At 46.0% G+C, this 15800-nt stretch overlaps 1 protein-coding gene across 3 annotated transcripts in view; it reads right to left on the bottom strand.

Annotated features, from left to right (window-relative positions):
• Window positions 1-1752, bottom strand: part of CDK1 (cyclin dependent kinase 1) — a 22728-nt gene extending 20976 nt beyond the window's left edge. The window contains exons 1-2 of one of the 3 annotated variants that reach the window (XR_002101840.1): window positions 1660-1752; window positions 1001-1057 (exon numbers count right to left, since the gene is read on the bottom strand). Coding sequence is in view for 2 of the 3 variants with exons in the window: in XM_019538626.1 (XP_019394171.1) it covers window positions 1001-1037 (37 nt within the window). In the remaining variant the exon portion in view is untranslated. The remainder of the gene's footprint in view (window positions 1-1000; window positions 1058-1659) is intronic. The other 2 variants (XM_019538626.1, XM_019538628.1) reach the window with 2 other exon arrangements.
• Window positions 1753-15800: the final 14048 nt, after the last annotated feature.

Genomic DNA, 15800 nt, shown 5'->3' with positions numbered 1-15800 from the left:
GATCTGATCGTAAAAGGCCACCAGGTTGGTCTGACAGGACCTGCCACTGATAAACCCGTGTTGGTTGCCCCTAAGCATGCAGTCCCCTGCTGCGTGCTTAGAGGCATGAAGTAAAATGAAAGTTCTGAGTTAAGGAATCCTGCCAAAAAGTATGGTTTCCCTAGTACTATTTATTGAAGTGTTTTGTTCCCAACTTTTAACTCTCTTTATTCTTGATATGCAACAAAAGTAAGAGTTCCTTAACTAGGATAAAACTCATTTACAGTTACTGTCACATGTTTATGCAGTTTCAAGAAACTTGGGATTAGTGATGGAATGGCTTACAATATCACTCCTTTATTCTTGCACTTTAGCCCTCAAATAAAAATTCAGAAAGGATGTCACAACTGCTTTTACAGCACAATCTATAGGACAAAACCATGGTTTCCAACTGCTTCTTGTACAAAAGCACATCTATCTTTCCTCTTCTTTCCCTCCTAAGTGCTAGTAAAGGGTTATATACACATGTACCAGTGACCATCGACGTGAAGGAAGCTGCTCGCTATGCTATATCAGTGATTTCCAATCAGAATGTCACCGTATTTAGATGGGCCATGACATCCTGTTACTGGTTCCTGCTGCATAACACGTACACATGATTCACAAGATAAACTGAGATTTCAAATAAAAATCCATGGTGTCAAAAACATCCTTACAGCAGAACTGCTCTATTATTTTTCTATAATCATGAAACAGGTGAAAACCAAGAACTGGCATTTTCTGAGGTGTGCCTTGAATCTAAAAAGGGTGAGAGCCACTGCCCTTTACATTTTCACGTGGCTCCTAATGCCACCAAATCAAGAGCTATTTTGAAAACATATTCACAGGACTAGACAGACATACTCAATTAGTAATTGCATTAGGACATAGCAGCAGCTACTGCCAAACAAACTTCCTTTGGGGTTGAAAAAGTTCACATCCAAATACACAACATAAAGATCATGCATCCCGTGTTACCCACCTTCACCAATCTTCTCTATTTTTGTGTAGTTGTCCATTGCTTCTTAATGTGACCAGCCTTAAAACAAGAAATAATTAGGAAGAAGCCAGAGAGCTGGGGGCAGGTCTCCAGGCCCCCGGGATTAAGTTAAGCACTAGTTGGGTTCGGCGGGTTCCAAACGGGACTGAAAGGGTTGTGTCCACTATCAGCTAGGACCCAGTCCCGCACAAGAGGAAACTATTCCCATTGCTCACCCCGGCCAAGGCAGAAGGTGCCCATCCAGGCTTCCAGCCAGCCACAAACTGCTCTAGGCCTGCAGGGAAGCTGCCCGCGGCCATGCGGGGTCACGATTGAGGCTGTTTCCTCACCCACCCGGTAGTTTCTCAGGGGCATCCTGCAGCTACCCTGCCGCTGGCGGCTGAGGGGGTGAGTCTAGCTGTACCACCCCCGGGTCTTGGCCCCGGGGCGGGGGTGTTCGCAGGCCGCGCACGGGACGCCCGGCCTAGCTTTGCTGAGGCCGGGCGAGGGGGGAAGCCGCTTCCCCGGATCGTCAAAGACCAGGCAGCGGAAAAGGTCGCGGCCGAGCACGAGACACTACCCCCAGCCCTCCCCGGCCCAGTGGGTCCGTGTCAGGGCTGGAGGTAGCCACTGCCCCTCGATGCCCCCCCCCGGGACCGTACCTGAGCGGCTGCCCCGCGACCGCCGCTGCACAAAATCCAGAGGCGGCGCACGCCTGTGCAGGGCTGATTCGAACTAACCGCGCGGCACTGTCCCAGCCCAGCCAATAGAGTCGCGCCGAGGTATTCAAAGCGGCCAATCAGCGCGCGGCTCCGGGCCGGCGCCAAAGCTAAGCGGAAAGGCGGCCGCTCCAGAGATGCGCAGTCGGGCGCGGCAACTGGGAATGTTTTATCCGGTGTTCTACTGTTTCTCGCCTTGGGAACGTGGCGTGGGCAGGAGGATAAATCAAGCCAACCTTCCTAGGTTTTTCAGGCTTCATTAAGCCTCCCTTCTTCGGGCTACCTCAGGGGAAGAGCCTTTAAAGCATTTTCCTTTCAGGCATGAATGGGTTTTCTTGAGTATTTTGAGGAGGTATTATCAGCCTAGCTCAGATTTGTTGTTGCTCATGAGGGTGGTCAAGCAACTTCATGTCCTAGGTTGGGTAGAAATGGAGTAAAGGAATAAAATTTGTAGATGCTAGACATACTCCCCACCTTCCCCTGCACTGTCTGACCCCCTCAAGCAGGAATCCTTTGTCCTTATAAAAACCTAATAATGTTGTCATCCTTTTGAAGGATGCTGGGATCTGGAAAGTACCTGCTGGCCTCCCACATCCCTGCCTTCCTTGAGGCCACTTAAGCTTGGTGGACAAAGCTGGGAAAACTGAGAGCCTTGGTTGGCATTGCCATGGACATCTGGGACAGCTGGAAATAAAATCAATACAGGTGCATGGGGGAAGGAGGGGTGTTTTAATTAGAGTGGCTCCTGGACAGTTTCTGTAATTAAAATGCTGCATGTATTCTGCATCCCATGTTTCAAAATGGCCATGGGGGTGCTTAAACTAAAACTTAATTGATCAAGCTTTACTTAAAGCACCCCTGCTGCATTTCGAAACGTGGGATGCTGAAATACACATGACAATGAGGCATGCTAGAGCATTCTAATTGGAACTCTCCAACAGATTAGATTAATCAATTAATTAGAATGCATCTAATTAGAACACATTGGAGCATGTGTATAAGCAGGCATGTGGTGTCCCAAGCCTTAGGTTTTTCTTTAAGGTGCTGTCTGTGCACCTATTTGAAGAACTACTGACCCTCGCTTTTTTTGTTTATTTAGAAGTGGTACCCAGACACTACAAGCAATGAGATGGGGTTCTCTGGGCAGTCATCTCCTGCTGCAGTACCAGTGTAGGGGGGAGTGCCAGGAGCACAGTTGTACTCTAGCTAGTTTTGACTGTAGACTGGCCCTTATGGTTTCTAGTAAAGATGGGATGAGATTGCAGGAAAGTATACAAGTGATTTAAAATTATCCTCAAATCCTGCCTTGGCTACTACCCTAATTATGAAAGTTATTAAACACTGGAACAAATTTACTGAGAGGCTGCGAAATCTCCATCCTTAGAAGTTCTCAAGATAAGGCTAGACAGACACTTGGATGAAATGGCTTATACAGATATGAGCCTGCCTTGAGAATAGGTCTGGACCAGGACCCTCCTGAGGTCCCTTCTAGCTCTATTTTTGTATGATTCTATAAAACTCTGTCAGATCTCAGGCTAGCTGGCTTTGATTCTGAAGGGCCCTCTTTTTCATTGCAGGATAGGTCGTACAAAATCAAATAAGAGAGAGGCATCTTTCTAGATCTGAAACAAGAATTTATTATTTTGGCTACTGTGGTAGCACTATTGACCATCTCAAACATTCAGAAGATCCAGGATGTCAGATACCCTCAAGTAATAAGAGTTGTGTAATAAGATTTTCTTATAATAACCTGGAGTAAGGAGCAGGGACTCAAAGGAAAACACCAAATATCATGCAAGAAGATAAAATCATGAAAGGTGGCAAACCATGAATAAAGTTGAAGAAGCAGGTTGGACTCTTTCCCCCTGCCCTGCATCCCCTTCCCTGCCCTTCCCCCTGCCTCATTGTCTACTCAGACAGTGTTATGAATGTACCTTCAAAGAATATATCTCCAGCATGTCTTCAGGGGGAGGACCCTTCTCATCTATATGTCACCCACACACTCCCATTTGTATGCACCAAACCCTGTCATAGGCAGTGAAGCCTCTCAATGCTCACCCTGACATTCATTCTCAAGACCTCTGTCTAGTGCATTGAGAATGGCCATGAGAGCTGTCCCCCAGTGGCTCCAGATTTGTCCTGTATGAGGAAGAGCAGGTGAGCAGGCCATGTTCAAGAGTGACCTTCTGTAGGAGTGCTGTGGACATGATGTAGACAAGTCTTTTGTTTATTCATTTACTTATTTATGTATAAATACAATACTGAAAAAGGTGGTGGTTTGTACTCACATTTCATACTGGTGTAAACTTCTACAACAGATGCAGGGAAGTGGAGAATTGAGCCCTCACTCTCCAAAAATTGTGACTTATGGACTCCTGTAAAACTCTAGGTTCTGTGCTGGCTATAGTGTCCAATATAAAGCAATGCACCATGATCTGTGTGTCTTTCAACCTGTCTGTAACAGTGTCATGTTCTAGGGTTGAAAGTTCGTCTCTCAGTTTCACTTCACTGATCTACTTTATTAGTGGTGTAAATGGAATAGTGTAGTGTAAGAGAACATGAAAATATCATATGTATGAAAGTTCCTGACCAGAAACCTTTAACGTATGGCCTTAAACACTGTTTCTTTAAATATAAAGCTAAATCAGATTCAAGTAGACAGTACACATGAGTAAACTGATTACTGCTCAAATAACACATTAGACTATTTGCATGGGGAATATAATCATATTTGGATTAATCTTGGCTGTGTAGCTGCATCTGTTTGTTTTAGTCAAGCAAGTCTTTTAGGTGTAGTTACTAGCACCAGCCAAAACAAATTCATTATTTCTGTTCTCAAGAGTGCTGATCTGTAAAATACTGCTGAGAGACTTTCTGAAAGTTAGCATGTTATAAAAGGTCAGTGGGGCACTTAACTGCACTGGAATTGGGATTTATGTATGTATATCAGATAAAAAGGTGCTGTCTGGCTGTCCCAAGATTAAAATAATTAAGTCCCTGTTTCAGCTTAATGGGAGGCAAAGAATAAGGCTGGAGAATCGGAGCAGGAGTCAGGACTCTTAGTTTTTACTTACTGATGTGTATGACTTGGGGAAAATAATTTAAACTCTCTTCTTAAAAATAACTTACCATATTTTCTTGCATATATTACACCCAGGAATATAACGTAGACCTTGCTTTTGAAAAGGCAGCATGAAGAGAAAAAGATCTTACCTAAAATAAGTAACTATGATTATGGCTCCTCCTTTATCTGCTGTTTTTATTACTATTTGGTGGTTAGATCTTAGAGATTCTATAGATTTTTTACTAAAAATCGTGGACTAAATATAAACATTGGATTTATGACACATTAGAACCTGCCTGACATCTGACTCCCCAGGTACTTCTCCGCTATTCATCCCCTGTCTGTCACCCACTGACTCCTCAATCTACACCTTCACTGACTGCCTATCTTGTATGCATATCAGCCCAGCCTCTGGGTTCTTTACTTTGCATTCCATCCAGGAAGAGCACACACCAACTGATGAAACTTCCTTAGACTGACAAAGGGTTTTTGAACCCAAAAGCTTGCTTACAAATTGTTTTCCAACTATGTAAGTTGATCTAATAAAAGACATTAGATTCACCCAGAGAACCTCGTCTGTCTATGTCAGGGGCGGGCAGTTATTTTGGGTGGAGGGCTGCTTACTGAGTTTTGGCAAGCCATTGAGGGCCGCATGGCAGGCAGCCAGGAACAGATGCATATTAATTTTCTAAATTTTTTAGGGGCCCTGCGGGCCGGATACAATGGCCTGGCAGGCCACCTATGGCCCACGGGCTACATTTTGCCCACCCCTGGCCCATGTCCTTAGACCAACTTGGCTACAACCTACACCCCTAAAACTGAGAGCTGGCATTTTCTGAGGACTGCCTTGAGTCTAAAAAGGTTGAGAACCATTGGTCTACACACTTAAATTGCACTGTATAGACTTGATGAAAGGGGAAGGGGTGCTATTTGGAAGTATGTTGGGTTGAGAATTTATAGCCCTCGAGCTCAGTGATTCTCAACCTTTTTTTTGCATACTTAACCATTGCTAATGCTGCGTGTCACCCTATTGTATCTATTGTGTTAGAAATCTTTGAAAATCCACCCTGTTCATGCTACCAGTAGGGAATATAGTTGATTTACAGAAAAGTATAGATACTGACATCATCTTAATTTACCAAGACACCCTTTCCTATTCTGTTAACATTCTGCTTTTCCTTCCTCTGTCACTTGTCTGTCTATTCCTGTTAGCTTCTTAGATAGAAGAACATAATTCCTATCCTGTCTGGAAAAAACAAAAAAGAGAAGTAATGAACAAACAAACTACAGCATGTTCAAAAATCATTAATTGCTACTTAACTTAAACAAAAAAAGTAATATATACAATAATTTTTTGTGTTTAAAAATGAAAATTTCAGAGCACAAATAATGTAGGATTGGACTAATAATGCCAACCTCCTAATTACATTATGACAGTTGTATTTATAGGTAGGAATTCAGTGTAATCCTTTAAAGAACTATCTTTTATTTCTAAAAGTAGCAGGCAGCTGCAAGAGTCAATATAGTCTTTTATTTTATTTTTTTTGTATTCTCCTCAGCAATGCCATCTCTGTGAAGAACAGAGAAACTATATTCTGTTCTTAAAGATGTGGTTAAATAAGTTTGAATCATTTGTGAATACTAATTAGGATATTTTAAATAGATTATGTGTTCATTATACTCAAAACAGAAGAGAAACAAAAACATTTGTTGGCTCTTCTTAAAATTCATTAAAAGAAAACACTTTTGTTAGTTTGTCAAAGTTAAAATGCAATAGGAAGAACAGCTATGTTTAGGAAAGCAATATAATGCTACATTTCTGGCATCTCTTTAGTGTATAGTTAAGGTGGACTCTATATTAATCCATTTAGCCTATACAGGGCAATTCAGATTGTGTTTCATGTCTTATACTAACATTTTGATAGCTTGCCAGAAGAAAAAGTGCTTGATAATAAGGAAAAAAGAATGGAAGCTAGCTAAAAGAAACAACTAACATAATTGTGTGTCTGTAAAACATAATTATAATATTTTATAGCTCACCTAAAATTGCTTGAGCTAGAGTGAGCATTATGAATAGTTCATACGCCACACTGCTTAGTGTTGCATGAAAATGGCACACAGTGTGGTAGTTGCACACATGCAAACCATGTGTGTCCTAATTTCAAAAAATTGAAACGTTTATTAGGGGAAGTGGCCTACTTAGTGATTCTGCTTAGTGTCTATATTTCATGCATGAAATCTTGGACCCTTTCTAGGCAATTAAAGTTTTGTCACTGAGTTCAACAGAACCAGGTTTTCACTCCATGTGTTGATAAGTCATCTAAAAATGAAAGCAGTTAATAACACATTGTAAAAATACATTTAGAAATATAAATAGTATAATGTCATTGGCTGACTAAAGTGGTCTCTAACACTCATTTTGAAGGTATTTTTCTCTCCCTTTGTTGATAATGTGATAAATTTGGGCCATTCCTCTTGATTAGCTCTATTAATTATAATATCAAGGAGTGTTTCAAATGGAGGAAGAGAGGAGAAGAAAGGGAGAATGGGGGGAAACAAAGAGACTGTTATAGAGCAAGACAATGCAGAATCCTAATACTGGTAGAGAGCAGAATAGGGTGTTTACACAAGTTTTGTTCTATTGGGCCCCTGAAAGCACTCTACAGCTGTGCCATAACACAGGTACATGGCTGCAGAGTGAGTTTAAAGTGGCCAACTGTGTGATAAATTAACTCTTATCAAATGAGGGATCAGATGAAGGTACACTGCTTTAGAATTGTGTTCTCTAAGGTTAATTTTTAATGCCTTAACCCAGCCCTACCCCTGGGAAGGGTGTGTATGTTTGGGGGTGGGGGTACTTTATGTAAAGCACCATAAGTTAGAGAGGGGATCTGAATGTCTGTGCTCACAGAGACATGGGAGAAGCAAGGAATGGGGGCATATACAGAGCTCTTGAAGGGGGGATGAGCAGTTGAATGGCATGAAGGGGAGAACATGGAGGACACAAAATATGTGGCATGAGGTAAGAAGAATGGGGGACACAGAGCATATGAGATAAAGAGAAGGTGAAGATGGGACATATACCACCTGGAGCATGAGGGAAGGGCTGAAAAGGATTTCAGGAAGTAAATGAAATTGAAGGAAATGGGAGAGTGGCATTTAGGGAACCTTAGCAAGTGAAGATAGGCAGGCAATGTTCTTGGTGTGTGAAAAACTGAAGTGTGCAATCCCAGTTTTAATTTTTTAATCTGTCCTTTCAGTTCTGGCTTCCCAAACTGTCATTCAACAAGAAAGAATGTTTCACGAGAGGGAATATGTTCCAGCATATTAGGCTGCAAATTGTTATGGTTGGATGCAGAACTCTAGCAGAATAATCAAAACATCCAAACTAAAAATATAAAGTTAATGAATACAATTAAGATAAAAAGATGAACCATGTATATGGGTCTAGCTAATAAGCAAACAACATTGAAATGGTCTACTGTTTTTCCAGTGGTCTGAAACCACTTCAGCTTGTAGGCTAAACCCTTGGCCCAATTGAAGCTACTGGCATAACTCCTAGTCTTTAAGATGGTCATGACTTCACCTCCATTTCTTCAGGAAACAGTCTTACAAAAATATAGTTGCTTCCCAATTTTAGTTTGTGTTTTACAAATTTACATCAAGGGAAAAAAAAAAGGTGCTGTCCAAGTAAACTTCTTTTAATTAGTCATTTAACTAAACTATTTTTAAGCGTATGGCAGCATGAGAGCAAGGAGAGGTGTGACCTGATTTACCTGGCTTTGTCTAGCTTGCTCTTAAAAATCTCCAAGGATGGAGATTCCACAGCCTTTCTGGGTAACCTGTTCCAGTACTTTATTATCCTCCCACAATAGTTTTGTCCTAAAATCCGACCTAAACTTCCCTTGCTGCAACTTGATCATCGCTCCTTGTTTTGTCATCTGCCACTACTGAGGAAAGTTCGGCCCCATCCTCTCTGGAGCTATCCTTCAGGTAATTGAAGGCTACTATTAAATCCTATGCCCCCACACCACAGGGAGGGTGGGGTGTGGCATGCAGCGATCTGTAAATACCTGTAGATGCTGCCGGCAGCATTGGTGGCGGCCAGCAGTGATTGGTGACTGCCTGCAGACACCACCAGTAGTGCTGGTGGTGAGGGGTGGGGGCAGGGAAGCGGTGACTGCCCGCAGGCATCACTGGCAGCAGTGGCCAATTTCACAGGAGGCATGTGCACCCACGTGCACCCCCTACACATCACCAATGTCTGCAGACTTAATGAGGATGCATTACATCCCATCTTCCAGGTTGTTGATGAAGATATGAACAAAACTGGCCCCAGGATCGCCCCCTGAGGCACTCCACTTGAGACCAACTGCCAGCTAGACATTGAGTAATTGATGACTACCCTTTGAGTCTAATGATCCAGTCAGTTTTCTAGCCACTTATAGCCCATTCATCCAATCCATACTTCCTTAGCTTGCTAGTGAGAATGTTGCTGAAGTCAAAGTATATCATATCTATTGCTCTTCCCACATACACAGAGCCAGTCATCTCATAGAAGGCAAACAGGTTGGCATGATTTACCTGTGGTGAATCCATGCTGACTGTCTCAATCATCTTCTTCTTCCCCAAGTGCTCAAAAATGGGTTCCTTGAGGACCTGCTCCACGATCTTCCCAGGGACTGAAGTGAAGCTGACCAGTTTGTAGTTCACTGAATCCTTCTTCTTCCCTTTCTTAAAGATGGGCACTATATGTATGCTTTTCCAGTCATCTATCAATCTCCACCTCCCAAACTCCCAAGCTGTCAAAGATAATGGCCAGTAGCTCTGCAATCACATCTGCCAGCATCCTCAGTGTATTGTTTCTGGCCAGGGACTTATACACATCCATGCTTTCTAAATAGTCCCTAACCTGTCCTTTCAACACTATTGGCTGCTCACCTTTTTTCCCAAACTGCTGCCAGGCGCTATAGTCTGGGACAGGGGTGGGCAAAATACGGCACAAGGGCCATATCTGGCCCACAGCGGCCATCAATGAATTGTACCCCACCTAGCCCTTCTGCCCATGAGGGTGGGAGCGGGGTGGGTGAAAGGACCTGGCCCCACTAGTGCCATGTGGAGCTGCTGCTGCAGGTTTCCACGCATCCTGCTCCCTCGGGCAACAGGTAGGGAAGCGGGGGGGGAGCTGCAACTGGGTGGGAGAGTGGAGCTTGGGGCTAGGGCTGGCTTCAGTGTAGAGCAGGCACCCAGAGGGCAGGCAGTGGCAGTGCAGAGCTTGGCTGGGCAGTGTGCGGGTGTGAGGGAGGGTGGGAGGCAGTGTGGCAACCCCCGCTCACATTCCTCCCACGGTGCGCAGCCCTGGCAGGCAGCAGGGGCAGCAGCTGTGGGAGAGGGGGGACACTTGTGTTTGGTGCTGGTGCCTGGCTCTGGCCAGCACTGCACATCGCTGTGAGAAGCACCCCGCCCCCCCCCACCGGCCATCTGCATGACTGGCACTTATGTGGCACAGGAAGGAAGCCCAAGGCATGGGGGCTGGTTGGGGTGGGGAAGGCAGTCAGGTCCAGCACCTGAGGCTTCTTTGCCTTCTGTATGAGTGCTGGGGAGCGCTGGCGATAGAGATTGCCCGGTGGAGGCTGTACTCATTGCTGTGATGTTCAGTGCTGGCCAATGCCAGGCACCAGCACCCCTGCCTGCTGCTGTACTATGGGGAGCTTATGTGGGGGAGGTCCCAACACCCCTCCCATCTTTCCTTAGACCCCACAAACACCACCCACCTACACACCACAGTGTTGCCTGCATTGACTGGAGGGGAGACCAGAGCCACACATCTACACCCCACAAATGTCACATACCCACCCAACATACCCTATGCCCCCACACCTCACTACCCCCCCCAATATATATAAAAGACTGAGAATTTATTCCGAGTTATTATGCAATTGCCTCTATATACAATACACAAACACAAATCATGACAAAAATATTTTTTGTAATAAAATTAAAATATGTTCTAGTAGGTGTTTGAGTTCTAATGTATGATTTGTTTTTTTTTCTAAGATAGCAACCAACCCACCCAGAAATATTTCTGGGGGTCAAGGGTGGGAGAACACTCCTGGTAGCAAAGGTCAGGGATTAGGGATGGGACTTTTGGTCCCAAAATGGTGACCAGGGGGCAGGGAAACTGTGAGGGGCAGGGCTACCCATGCAGGCTTAACTGCTCACCAAACATTGTTAAGCGGCCCTCCACTAGAAATAATTGCCTGCTTCTGGTCTGGGAGCTGACCTTGCCTGTGAAGACTGAGGTAAAAAGGGTATTGAGTACTTCAGCTTTTTCTGCATTCTCCAACACTAGGTTGCCTCACCCATTCAGTAAAGGATCCACAGTTTCCCTGGTCTGCCTCTTGTTGCTGACATACTTGTAGAAACCTTTCTTGTTACACTTCACGTTCCTTGCTAGCTGCAACTCCAATTGCACTTTGGCATTCCTGATTTCATTCCTGCATGCCTGAGCAATACTTTTGACTCCTTGTAAGAGGTCAGTGGCATGCTGCCTGGAACCAAGTTGTCTGTCTGCTGGAATAGTGTTCTGTCCTTTGAAAAAATCATCTGCCATGCCTTGGTGTTAGAAAGAGAGGTGCCAAAACACTTTTGGGAGCAAAAGGATTGGTTATAGGCTCAGGAGGCTGGCAGGGCTCCACTATCCCTATACCCTGCTCTAACCATACCAGATGTTCCAGGCGTGTTGTTGCTCACCTACTGTACTGGGGGCCTGATCTCAGTCTTATGCACTCCTTTGCCAAGGGGTCTTCCTCTGAGTTGGCTGCTTGCCCCATTCTTCCCTGCATGGGTCCCAAGACAGCCACCTCTTAGTTCTAATCCTGCCTTTACCTTGGGGAGTAATCTCATCTGTGTCTCTTTGCTCCTCTAGGATCCTGAAGCAGTTATCTCCACCCTGAGGGGCTGGACTCGCCAACAGAGCAGCCTCCTCTATCTCTTCACTTGTTCTTACCAGGTAAGTCAAGGAACAGGGGTCGGTTCCTTCTCCCATTGGCTCTTGTCATCTTCCCTACCTTCACCTTGCTCCCTCCTGACTCCGAATGCTCACTCGGCATTCTTTAAATTCCTTTCCTGGCTGGCTGTCCCCCCTGTGGCAGTGTCTGATTCGCTGCGTTCCTGACTCAGCTGTTTTTCTTCTAACTTTTAGGCACAGATTTTTTCTTCTTCTTTTGCCACATCATTCCCCCTGTCTCAGGCTCGAACCCTGGCAGCTGGGCTTGCCGCAGTAGCCTTTGAACTGCCATGGCCCCAGCCAGTTCCCTTAATTAATTGGGATGTGGCGTCCTTCCCGCTTCAGCTTGCTGCGGTTTCCTTGGCATCTCCTGGTAAGTTTCTTTTCTTTCTGTTCCTCCTCACATTCCTGTGGCAGGGTGCTTCAGCCACCCTGTCGCACTCCTCCCTAGTTATTTGTCCAAGTTTGCACTTCCTGTAAGCTTCCTTTTTGTGTTTTAGCTTAGTGGAGAGTTCCCTGCTAAGCCAAGCTCGTCTTTTGCTATATTTGCTAGTTTCTTTGTGCATTGAGATGATTCATTCCTGTGCCCTCAGTAAGATTTTTTACTCTCCAAAAACTTCCTGGATTGCCAGTACACTGCTGTAGTGCCCTTCCAGAATATGCCAGGGTGATTTAAGTCCCCCATGAGAACCATGGCCTGTGATCAGGAAACTTCTGCTAGCTGTTTGAACAAAGCCTCATCCATCTCATCCTACTGGTCTGGTGGTCACCAGGACATCACCCTTGTTGCTCTCCCCTCTGACCTTAACCCAGGCTTATCTCCAGTTTCATACTGCAGCTCTGAGCAGTAATACAGCTCTTTTCAATGAAGTGCAACTCCTCCTCCTCTTTTCTCCTTCCTGAACAGTTTGTACCTATCCATGACAGCGCTCCAGTCATGCGAGCTATCCCACCCAGTCTCTGTTATTCCAATCACATCATAGTGTGAAGACTTCCAATTATTCCTGCTTGTTTCCTAGGCTCTGTGCATTCATTTACATACACCTGAGGTAGCCAGTAGGGGTGTGCAAAATGGGCCCTATTCAATTCGGATTCAGATGGGGCCTGAGTTGGAGACAGTGATGTGATTCATTATTTGGATCAATGTCTCCGATTCATAGTTTCATAGTAGCTAGGGTCAGGAGGGACCTGAACAGATCATTTAGCCTGACCCCCTGCCACAGGCAGGAATGAATGCTGGGTTCACAAGACCCCAGACTGGTGATCATCCAGCCTCCTCTTGAATTTGCCCAAGGTAGGGGTGAGGACCACTTCCCTGGGAAGTTGGTTCCAGATTTTGGCCACCCTACCTGTAAAATATTACCTTCTGATCTCTAACCTAAATCTATTCTCCATCAGCTTATTACCACTGTTCCTTGTCACCCCAGGTGGTGCTAGGGAGAAAAGGGCTCTACCTATTTGCTGTTGATCTCCCCTGATGAGTTTGTAGGCAGCCACCAAGTGCCCCCTCAGCCTCCTCTTGCTGAGGCTGAACAGGTTCAGGTCCCTCAGACTCTCCTCGTAGCGCCTGTCCTGCCGCCCTCTCACCAAGTTGGTGGCCCTCCTCTGAACTCTCTCCAGGCTGGCCACATCCCTTTTGAAGTGTGGCGCCCAGTACTGGACACAGTACTCCAACTGTGGCCTGACCAAAGTCTTGTAAAGGGGGAGTATCACTTCTCTGGACTGGCTTGAGATGTATCTTTGGATGCGTGACGAGGTATGGTTGGCCTTGTTGGCTGCCATTTGGCATTGGCGGCTCATGTTTATCTTGGAGTCAATAATGACTCCAAGATCCCGTTCCACCTCTGTGCCTTCAAGAGAACTCCCCAGCCTGTATGTATGCTGTGGATTCCTTCTCCCAAGGTGCAGCACCCTGCATTTGTCTACATTGAACCCCGTCCTATTCTCATCTGCCCACTTTTGTAGTCTGTCTAAATCTAGTTACAGCCTCTCTCTGCCTTCAAGTATGTCCTCCTTGCCCCACTTCTTAGTGTCACCAGCAAACTTGGACAGCGTGCTTTCCACCCCCTTGTCCAGGTCGCTGATGAAGATGTTAAACAGTGCGGGCCGCCCTGGGGTACCCCACTGCTCACATCTTGCCAGGTTGAGTATGACCCATCCATCACTACTCTGGGTGTGCCCCATCAGCCAATTTTTTACCCATCCAACTGTGCAGGCATCAGTGCAACAGTGGCTTAATTTATTGATGAGGATGGGATGAGAGACAGTGTCAAAGGCCTTCTTAAAGTCTAGAAAGACTACGTCCATGGCGACATCATCATCCAATGATTTAGTTACCTGGTCATAAAAGGCACTCAGGTTGGTCAGGCAGAACCTGCCTTTGAGGAACCCATGCTGATTGCCCCTGAGCATGATTTCCCCTGCAGGCTCCCCACAGATGTGCTCCTTGATGATTCTCTCCAAGGTCTTCCCGAGGACTGGGGTGAGGCTTACAGGCCTATAGTTATTTGGGTCCTCCTTCCTCCCTTTCTTGAAAATTGGGACTACATTAGCCAGTTTCCAATCCCCTGGCTCCTGGCCAGATGACCACGAATGCTCATACAGCTGGGCCAAGTGCTCTGCGATGACCCCTGCCAGCTCTCTCAACACCCTTGGGTGGAGGTATTCTGGACCTGCAGATTTAAAAATGTCTAGCCCTTCCAGAAGATCCGTAACTACATCTGCCTGACAGAGCTATCGCCAAGATTGTCCCTACCTCTGGTAGGTGGGATACCCCGGTCCCTGTTCAAGAAAACAGAGGCAAAGAAACTGTTAAAAATATCAGCTTTCTTGTCTGGCGTAGCCACAAGATTACCATTTGTGTCTCGCAGGGGCCCTAAATTCGATTTGGCCAAATCCAAATCTGAAGATTTGATTCAGAGAATCAGCAATCGGACATAGACACAGCTTTAAAAGGTTCTTCTACATACCTCGAGGTACCGGCGTGCCTTGTGAGCACTGCAGTGCTGGGGCATATAGAGCATCCAACAGGAGTGGGGGCCTCCCCTCCCCCCGTGTGCTTGGTGGCAAACCTGGAAGTGGACCAAAAGTACTTCCGGTCCACTTCTGGGTCTGTGAAGAAGTGCACTGGGGGGGCCCTCCTGCACCCCCCCCAGCTCAGCGAACAGCTGTGGGGGGGCCCCAGGTGCCCCCCTAAGCCCAGGAGGCACCACTCACTGAGCTGGGAGATATGGGGGGGCCCCCCAGTGCACTCCCCAGTGGACCCAGAAATGGAACGGAAGTGGTCCACTTCTGGATCTGTTGCCGAGCACGCTGGGAAGCCCCCCCCGTGCTTCTGTGGGATGCTCCATCTGCCCCAGCATCACAGCATTCATGAGCCACCTGGTACCTTGAGGTATGTAAAACAAGCATTTAAAGCTGTGTCTATGTCCGAATCATTGAACGTTTCCGAATCTCTCCGAATTGATTTGGAGGGTTCCAATTCGATTTGGAGAGACTAAAGGGTCCTCTGATTTGATTCAGATTTGGAGATTCGGCCACGCAACTGGGCTGAATCTCTGCCAAATCAAATTGGGGACCGAAGCTTTGCACAGCCCTAGTAACCAGTCAATTGACCTACTTTCTCAAGGAGAATGAGAAGGCCTCCCCTGCTGACTGCTCCTGTTTGTGCTTCCCCCAGGTCACCCACATCCCCACTTACCTCAGGACTGATCTCCATTTCCCGGTGTACCTAGTGTAAAGCCCTCCACACCAGGTCTACAGCTGTAGTGCAGTTTTTGGCACTTATGCAGTTTGCAGTTCACTTCCAGGCAAGAAACAGAGCACAGACAGTACAGTTGTGCTCTTGGTAGCCAGCTGGGCAGCAAGAGATGATAACCCAGGTACATGCATAATTAGCAGGTATTTCATACTAAGACACTAGTAGTTAGGGCTTTTGATGAAGAATCTGGCGACTCAGCTGAGAGCTGTAGCCAGGCGTTTTAGCACCCCATGCAAGCTACGTCCAGACAT

This window comes from Crocodylus porosus, unplaced genomic scaffold (assembly GCF_001723895.1).
Source record: "Crocodylus porosus isolate Cpor-Errol unplaced genomic scaffold, CroPor_comp1, whole genome shotgun sequence".
Taxonomy (NCBI): domain Eukaryota; kingdom Metazoa; phylum Chordata; order Crocodylia; family Crocodylidae; genus Crocodylus; species Crocodylus porosus.
This window is presented reverse-complemented; position numbering and strand designations above follow the sequence as displayed.